Source organism: Carya illinoinensis, chromosome 11, assembly GCF_018687715.1.
Source record: "Carya illinoinensis cultivar Pawnee chromosome 11, C.illinoinensisPawnee_v1, whole genome shotgun sequence".
Classification (NCBI taxonomy): domain Eukaryota; kingdom Viridiplantae; phylum Streptophyta; class Magnoliopsida; order Fagales; family Juglandaceae; genus Carya; species Carya illinoinensis.
In genome coordinates, this window is record NC_056762.1 from 11,712,081 (window position 1) to 11,721,829 (window position 9,749).

The 9,749-nt window shown below is 33.5% G+C and overlaps 1 protein-coding gene across 1 annotated transcript; it reads right to left on the minus strand.

Annotated features, from left to right (window-relative positions):
• Window positions 1-818: 818 nt before the first annotated feature.
• LOC122280453 (receptor-like protein kinase FERONIA) lies at window positions 819-2,081 on the minus strand. The gene is made up of 2 exons (XM_043091353.1): window positions 1,404-2,081; window positions 819-1,292 (listed from the first exon to the last, which is right to left on the minus strand). Exons 1-2 carry the CDS (start codon window positions 2,001-2,003, stop codon window positions 855-857), a joined length of 1,038 nt encoding a protein of 345 aa, XP_042947287.1. The 5' UTR covers window positions 2,004-2,081; the 3' UTR covers window positions 819-854.
• Window positions 2,082-9,749: the final 7,668 nt, after the last annotated feature.

A 9,749-nucleotide genomic window follows, 5' to 3' on the forward strand; every position in this document is an offset into this window, starting at 1 on the left:
GTGGAAGTGATTTAATCAAGTAATTAAATACAATGCTAAAAATCGAATAAAAAAAGGTTTGAAGGCCAACTTTAGGTTTTGGTTTCAACCAAGATTTTGGGGTTTCAATTGGACTCCAACCATTCTAGAGTTTTACAAGGATTGAAATCCTGTTTGGTCTGGCACAATTAGGTTGATCAGAAGAAAAAAATGAGGTTTTGCTTAGGTGACATGATCTCACACTCTGATTTCTTTCACAAATCTATATAATGGTTTATCTTTGTACCAAGTGTCTAATACTATTCACTATGTGTGGTTAAGATCTTGGTAAGTATCCAAATAAAACTTCTCTAACCCAGTTTGGACATTCCACACTATAATTTTGAAAACACTGCACTTGATACGCTTATCGAGATTACTATTCATTTAAAAAAATACATAATAAATTTATTACTAAAAGATCGTAAATATTCATATTAATCTAGAGTGAAAAATGTTTACAGAAATTTAACCCTGAAGTATACCTAAAAATAATTTCACAGCTTTAAACAGGCATTTCGTCAGAATTATGAAAATGGATTATTGCACCATAAAGTCCTAAATAATCAACTGAGTCTAATGCCGTAGACCATAACGCATTCTGATACTTCTAACTATCTCAAATAATTAAAATCGTATTTTTGACACCATAGTATGTGATAACACTAACCATGTTGACAAATTAAAACTTATGTGATCAGCCAATTCATGAAAACTTATGGGATTTTTACGAGATTCCAAAAACCTATAGAATTTTCACCATTAAATTTTTAGCAGCTTATTACACATTGTCCCTTACATTGTCCCTTCTGACACTAAAATAATGTAGCCATCAACTAATTCATAGTTCGCACATCTTCTGCATCTCCATCCGCCTTCTCTTGCAGCTCCAGTGCAAGTTCGAGCTTATCAATCACATCTACCATCTTAGGCCATTGGATCCTCTGATCTTGCACGCAAGCCATCGCAATCTCCACGTATACCTTAAAGCATTTTGGAGCTATCTTTCCCATTAGATTAGGATCTATGATTTCGCCGATGCTCCCCTTCTTGTTGCAGTTTCGGGCCCAGTTGGCCAGATGCCATTGCTCCTCCTGCAGTTTGGGATTCAGAGCTTTCCGGGCGCATAATACTTCCAGAAGCACCACATCGAAGGAGTACACATCAGATTTTTCAGTCAGTTTTTGGCGTCTTATGTACTTCGGCTCCAAATATCCAAACGTACCCTTTACCATCATACTATCTGCAATGTTATCCAGACTCAAACGCACCGTCTTACCACTCAAGACGTTGCAACTAGTCGTAGTGTTACTAAAATCCAAAGGCCCACTAGTAACCTCCATGTCCACTACGAGCTTTTTGAACTTAATGTTATAGTTCAAAACCAGTTTGGACAATCTGAAATCTGAAACCTTGGCTACCAATTTATTGTCCAAAAGAATATTGGTCGTCTTCACGTCACGGTGGATAACTAGGTGCTTCAAGCCACTGTGTAGGTAGTGCAGGCCACGCGCTGCTCCGATGCAAATCTGGAGTCTCTGTTTCCACAGAAGGGAATCCCTTTGGGTGTCGTAAAGGTGGCAGCGGAGCGTGCCGTTGGCCATGAAATCGTAGACGAGGATCATCTCACGCTCATCGTAGCAGTATCCGATTAATTGAATGAGGTGGACATAGCGAATCTGACAGAGCAATAGAATCTCCGTGCTGAACTCTGGTGCACCTTGCTTTGAACTTGGGTTCAAGCGCTTTATCGCCATAGTCCGGGGGTTACCCTCGTCAATGAAACCCTTATATACAGGGCCAAAACCACCCACACCGACAATTAATTCTTCATTGAAGTTGTCAGTTGCCGTTTTGATTTCGTCCAGAGAAAAGTGGCGGCATAGTTCTCCGGGAAGGGATGAGGCTATTGTCTTTCCTAACTTCTCTTCGATAGGGCATGAAAAACCCAAGCGCTTCCTCAGTTTCGCAAGAGCGCTAGCCATCAAAACACCAGAAAAAGCTTGCCAAAGAAGCCCGCACTCCACTTCCAGTAGAAATGAAAATTGTTTTCTTTATCTTGGGCCATGCTTACAACTCACAAGATCATGCAAGTGCACCATGTGAGGCAAATGTCACCGGCAAGTGACCACAACAGATTTAGGTTACGTTTTGCTACCATAAAAGTTTTGTCTTAAATTTAAAATTTTCATCTCATCATTATAACATTTTTAAATTTTCATATAAAATATAATAAATAATTTAATTTTTTCATAACTTTTTCAAATCACAAAATAATAATAATATTAAAATATAATATTTTAATATTTTATCTTAAAATTCAAAATTTTCATCTCACTTATTCTAAACCAAACCTTAAAAGATATATATTTACAATATTATATGATTAGTACTACATATATTATTAAAAAATAAATTTCTAAAATAAAGTGATTTTATATAAAATCTGTTAAATTTATTTTATAATAAAAATAATTTTACAATATAATGTTATTAAATAATTTTATAAATTTAATTTTATATAATTAATAAGAGGCAAAAGTACTTCTATTATTAATATATATATATATATATATATAAATTTTATGCAGGTATGGAAAGATCCTTTTATTCCGTCAAGCACCCAATCTCACGTTACGAAGGTAAGTTATAATTTAAGGGCCAGTTATAAACTTAAAATTTAAATAGGCCTCTAGACTTGATGGTTGAGAACACTCTCGATCGCTTTTCTATTTTGCAAATTTTTGTAAAATAAAGAATAATATGTTAAAATAATACTTCTATTGGATTATGCAAAATGAAGATAAAATACATCTATGTAAACATTTTTTATTACTTATTTCTTTGTTCTAATCTTTCTTTATATATCTCACATTTACGTACCCATCTATTTACAAAATATGAAAGAATTATAATATTATTCGAATATTTTATTTTAATAAAAAGAAAAGTAATCATGTTGAAAAATATTCAAAACATGATAAGAGGATAGAAAGTTAAAAAGATAGGATTAATGTTTTTTTTTCATCTTTATTTTATTTTTTTTTGACATTTTGTTGGGCTATTGATGTCATTTTGGCAATTAATGTATGAGAAATATTAAAAGATTTGAGAATATTACAAATTTAATGATAGTTAGAAAAGCTTTTAAAATGAATAAAGAAGGAAGAAATAAAGAATACTTAAATGAAATAAAAACAATAATAAATAAATTGATATATAGTATATTGTAAGGTTGATTTTTATGATGTGTTTTAAAGAATAAAATATAAACACCATCGAGATTGCTATAACGTGGAACAAAAAAGATCTCACCAATACATAAAGTGATAACATACTACATTAAATCATATCAGTTTGTGAGTTTACTTTTATGAAATTATTTTATGGCTAAAGTAGTTTTCGAAAACATATCAATTAAACTATAAGTTAATTGTATAGTGACGATTTTATTAATTTGATGATAATGTTGGAAAAAATATTCTATGTTATTTCTAAATTCCATTTTTATTGTTTTTTTTTTTCAAAATTTATGTTTGATTAGTTTTATTACTTTTGTTTTCTTGTTTTCTTTCTAAATTCTGTTTTCTTCTTTAGAGTTTTTATTTTTTGCACATTTTAAATTTTTTAAATACTATTTTAATTTGTGTCTTCTTACCCTTGGCAATTATGTGACTTATCAAGTGACATTTGTCGAGTTATTACGATATACCATTGGTATAATACCATATTGAGAGACTATAGAAATAAATGAATGGAATCACACTTAATTTCTTCTTTGAAAGGAAGAAGCTTATACTTAAAGAAAATATATGAAATGAATGGTTTATACATAAATATCCAATAAATTCAATATAGTGACACAGTTTAATGTAATCCGTCAAGTTGTGAATTTTAATTTATTTAAAAAAAATTATATATGGACTATCTTTTCTTTTAATTCAAACAGCCAAAAGTTTGTATTTCAAACATTCAAAAAGAGGTATTAACCATGCATAAAACTCTACTAAATTATAAATTCTCATTCTAATCAACTGCAATCGAGATTCGCCATCTTCGTTGTAATATACAGCATGTGGTGGTCTGAAGCACAGCGAAACTGCAGGTGGAACCGTGGAAGTGACCGATTGCATAGATGTGGAGAGGGAGCTGATGCAAAATGAAAGAATAAAGGAGGTTCTTGCGATTTGAATTTTGAAGTCCTGCATGTCTTAAGTTGTGAAACAAATATGCATGCTTTATCGTGTTACATTTTAATTTGAAGTTTTAGGTCTCGTTTGGATACACAATTTAGATGAAATGAGATCAGATATTTTAAATAGTAATAAGATTTTTGAATTAAGATGTGATAAAATAGTTTGTAAAAAAATGTATATTTGAATAATAAGATGAAATGAGATAATTTTTAATTTTTGAGATTTGAAAAAGGTGTAGGTCCTACTATTTAATAGTGTAGCCGAATTGTCTACCGTTCATGTCAGATTTTATTGTTTATACACTGTTAATATCAGATTTTTACTGTTATATACCGTTCATATACCGTTCATTACCATTTATTATTGTTTGTTTAAATATATGTTTTTAAAATTTAGAGATTAAATACAATAAGTTTGAATAGAAAAATTAGTGTACTGTACTGAGATCCAAACCGGGCATTACTGTTTACATGCCGACACGCTAGTGCGCATGAAAGGAGGCCCTGAATTTCGTAGTTATATTCTTTCTTGTGAATAATGTTAGTCATTTTGAAATTTAAAGTGGAAATGACTTTCTTGACCTCGCATCACTTTATAATATGCCACGTGCATTATTAAATAAATAATTAAAAATATATAGATAAAAGAAAAGATGGAATATCTAAAGTTTCAGTTTTTTACTTTTATATTTTTGAATATCAGTTTTTATAAATATCTATTTTTAAATTTTTTAATAAATTATTAGCAATTGAGCGATAATAAATACAAAGAGAGGATGACCATAGAAGGTGACGCCCACTTGGCCATGCGGGGCCATCAATAATTAAAGGTGAGCAATAATAAAGAATCGAAACGACTGTAAAAAGAAAAGAACTGTTATAAAACTATCGAAAGGAGAGAGAGATAGAACTCAGAGAAGTTATGAAACTTATAAATTTCTTAAAGAATTCAACGATATATATAGGCGTACAGAGGGGACTATGCTTGCTCACTATGCTAGCACTATGCACTATGCATATGTCGGCCAACTCATATGCTAGTACTATGCTAATACTATGCTAGTACTATGCACTATGCATATGTCGGCCAACTCATTATACTAATACTATGCACTATGCATATGTCAGCCAACTCACTATGTTAGTACTATGCTAGCACTATGCACTATGCATTTGATGGCTAGCTCAAGGTGGTCATACAATTTATTTTACAACAATGTTATTTTACAACACTCCCCCTTTGGATGACCACATATAATGAATATGCCTCGTTAAAACCTTGCCAAAGAAAAACCCTGTGGGAAAAAAACCAATGGCGAAGGAAAAAGAGTACAATATTCATGTGTACCGTAAAATGCTTTAAGATTGCCTCATTAAAACCTTGCAAAGGAAAACCCAGTGGGATAAAACCTTAGCGAAGGAAAAAGAGTACAATCAGCATAAGTCTTCAAGACATTACTCCCCTTGAAAAGTGCATGATAAAAGGTCTTCAAGTCTCCGCATTCCAATGTTCTGCACAATCTTCTTAAATGTTGCAGTTGGTAATGCTTTTGTGAATAAATCTGCCAGATTATCACTTGATCGTATCTGCTTGACTTTAATTTCACCTTTCTCTTGAAGTTCATGAGTATAAAAGAATTTAGGTGAAATATGTTTGGTTCTATCACCTTTGATATATCCTCCTCTAATTTGAGTAATACAAGCAGCATTATCTTCGTATAAAGTTGTTGGACTATCATTAATCACTGGAAGACCACACTTTTCTTGAATATGTTGGATCATTGATCTTAGCCAAATGCATTCTCGACTTGCTTCATGAATTGCAATGATCTCTGAGTGATTTGAAGAGGTAGCAGATAGTGTTTGTTTGACAGATCTCCATGATATAGCAGAATTTCCATAAGTAAATACATATCCAGTTTGAGATCTACCTCTGTGTGGATCTGAAAGATAACCTGCATCTGCATATCCAACTAATTGTGGACTTGAACCATATTGATAAAATAATCCCATATTAACCGTACCTCGAAGGTATCGAAGGATATGTTTAATGCCATTCCAATGTCTTCGAGTTGGTGCGGAACTATATCTTGCAAGTAAATTAACTGAAAATGCAATATCAAGCCGAGTGCAATTTGCAAGATACATCAGGACTCCAATTGCACTGAGATAAGGTATTTCAGAACCAAGAATTTCTTCATTGTCTTCACAAGGACGAAATGGATCCTTCTGCACATCAAGTGATCGAACAACCATTGGAGTACTCAGGGGATGAGCTTTGTCCATGTAAAAGTGTTTCAAGACTTTCTCTGTATAATTTGACTGATGAATGAGAATTCCATTTGGCAAATGCTCGAGCTGCAGGCCGAGACAAAATTTCGTTTTGCCAAGATCCTTCATTTCAAATTCATTCTTTAAATATGTAGCGGTTCTTCTGATCTCTTCAGGAGTTCCAACAAGATTTAGATCAACATAAACCGCAATAATAACAAATCCGGAGTCTGATTTCTTAATAAAAACACATGGGCATATTGGATTATTCTCAAATCCTTCTTTCAATAGATATTCGCTAAGGCGTTTATACCACATGCGTCCGGATTGTTTTAACCCATATAAAGATCTTTGAAGCTTAATAGAATACATACTTCTGGATGTACTCAGATTAGAAGCTTCAGGCATTTTATATCCTTTAGGGATTTTCATATATATGTCATGATCTAATGATCCATATAAATATGCAGTGACCACATCCATCAATTGCATATTTAATCTTTTTATAAGTGCCAAACTGATCAAATATCTGAATGTGATTGCATCCATAACAGGAGAGTATGTTTCCTCATAATCAATCCCCGGTTTCTGCAGGAAACCTTGTGCAACAAGTCGTGCTTTATATCGCACAATTTCATTGCTTTCATTACGCTTACGTATAAATACCCATTTATATCCAACGGGCATTACACCCTTTGGTGTTTGTATAATTGGTCCAAAGACCTCTCGCTTTGCTAGCGAGTTTAATTCAGCTTCAATAGCTGATTTCCATTTTGGCCAGTCATTTCTACGTCGACATTCTTCGACAGTTTTTGGCTCAATTTCTTCATTACTTCTGGTAATGTCAAGAGCCATTTTATATGAAAATATGTTGTCGACAACAGTTTTATTTCTATTCAAAATTTCTCCTGTACTCATGAAATGTATCGAGATCTCGTTATTTTCAGGTACCTGTCCCTCTTCAAGGGAAGACATTTCATGAAATACCTCTTCAGGAGGTTCTTTCTCAGGAGATTTACTCTCTTCAGGAGCATCAATTACTCTTATGGCCTGTGTTGGTATGGACTCTTCAGGAGTACCAAATTCATTTTGTATTTTTCTCTTCCGAGGAATTTTGTCCTTAGCACCAATAGGCCGTCCACGCTTCAGGTGTATCTTAGACTCGCCTATTGCTATTTTGGCAACTTGTCCTTCAGGGACTGCAATACTTGCTGGAACATTAACAGCAGGAATATATGATTTTACCATACCTTTAGTGTCAGTAAATACATCCGGTAATTGGTTTGCAACACTTTGCAAATGAATAATCTTTTGAACGTCTAGATTACATTCTTTTGTACGAGAATCAAATTGGGAAAGAGCTTTATTTTCCCAAGTAATTTCCTGTCGTGCTTCAGGCACCGACTTCTCATTACCCAATGTTGGAAAAATGGATTCGTCAAAATGACAATCCTCAAAACGTGCCTTAAACATATCCCCTGTAAGAGGCTCAAGGTATCTGATAATAGATGGAGAATCAAACCCAACATATATCCCAAGTCTACGTTGAGGGCCCATCTTTGTACGTTGTGGAGGTGCAATTGGAACATATACAGTACATCCAAAAGTACGAAGATGAGAAATATTTGGTTGCTGACCAAATGCAAGCTGTAATGGTGAATATTTGTGATATGCTGATGGTCTAACTCGAATTAATGATGCTGCATGAATTATAGCATGTCCCCAAGCAGAAATAGGAAGATTTGATTTCATGAGTAAAGGTCTAGCGATTAGCTGAAGCCTTTTAATCAATGATTCAGCTAAACCATTTTGAATGTGTGTGTGGGCAACTGGATGTTCAACATCTATTCCTATTGACATGCAATAATTACCAAAAGCTTGAGATGTAAATTCTCCTACATTGTCCAATCGAATAGTTTTAATTGGATAGTCAGGGAATTGTGCTCGTAGTTTAATTATTTGTGCAAGAAGTTTAGCAAATGCAACATTTCTAGTGGAAAGTAGACAAACATGTGACCATCGACTTGATGCATCAATTAAAACCATAAAATATCTGAACGGTCCACTTGATGGTTGAATAGGCCCACATATATCCCCATGAATCCTTTGTAAAAAAGATGGAGATTCAAAAACAACCTTTGAGATAGATGGTTTGATAATCAATTTACCTTGAGAACATGCAGAGCATGGATATTCATTGGGTAAGATAATCTTCTGATTCTTTAGGGGATGCCCATACGAATTATCAATTATTCGTCTCATCATTATTGATCCCGGATGTCCAAGGCGATCATGCCAAGTCATAAATATTTTGGGATCAATGCACTTCTGGTGCATTACAACATGTGATTCAATTGTTCTCATTTCTGTATAATACAATCCAGATGAGAGGGTAGGCAGTTTTTCTAATACGAGCTTCTGGCTCGAAATTATTTTAGTAATGAGAAGATGCTCTTTCTTGTCTTCGTTAATGGTTTCAATATGACAACCATTACGACATATATCTTTAAAACTCAATAAATTTCTTCTGGATTGTGAAGAAAATAGAGCATCATCAATACAAAATTTGGTGCCATTAGGCAACACAATATAAGCTCTTCCGGAGCCTTCAATTAGATTCGATGAACCAGAAATGGTATGAACATAGGCTTTACACAATGTTAGATTTTGAAAATATTTTTTAATCTTAAGAATTGTGTGAGTTGTAGCACTATCAGCCAGACATACATCTCTATTATTCATCTCAGAGATAGAAAGTTCATCAATAAGACTCATGATTTTGAAGTAGAGGACTATTAGCTTCAAGATCGTCAGAACTTTCGTGCTGATAACGTGTTATAAAACTATCGAAAGGAGAGAGAGAGATAGAACTCAGAGAAGTTATGAAACTTATAAATTTCTTAAAGAATTCAACGATATATATAGGCGTACAAAGGGGACTATACTTGCTCACTATGCTAGTACTATGCACTATGCATATGTCGGCCAACTCACTATGCTAGTACTATGCTAGCACTATGCACTATGCATATGTTGGCCAACTCACTATGCTAGTACTATGCTAGCACTGTGCACTATGCATATGTCGGCCAACTCACTATGCTAGTACTATGCTAGCACTATACACTATGCATTTGATGGCTAGTTCAAGGTGGTCATACAATTTATTTTACAACAATGTTATTTTACAACAAGAACCTTATTTTTCTTTATTAAAAGCAAAGATTACTTTTTTAGTTTTCTTAAAGCAATGTACGCTTTTGAA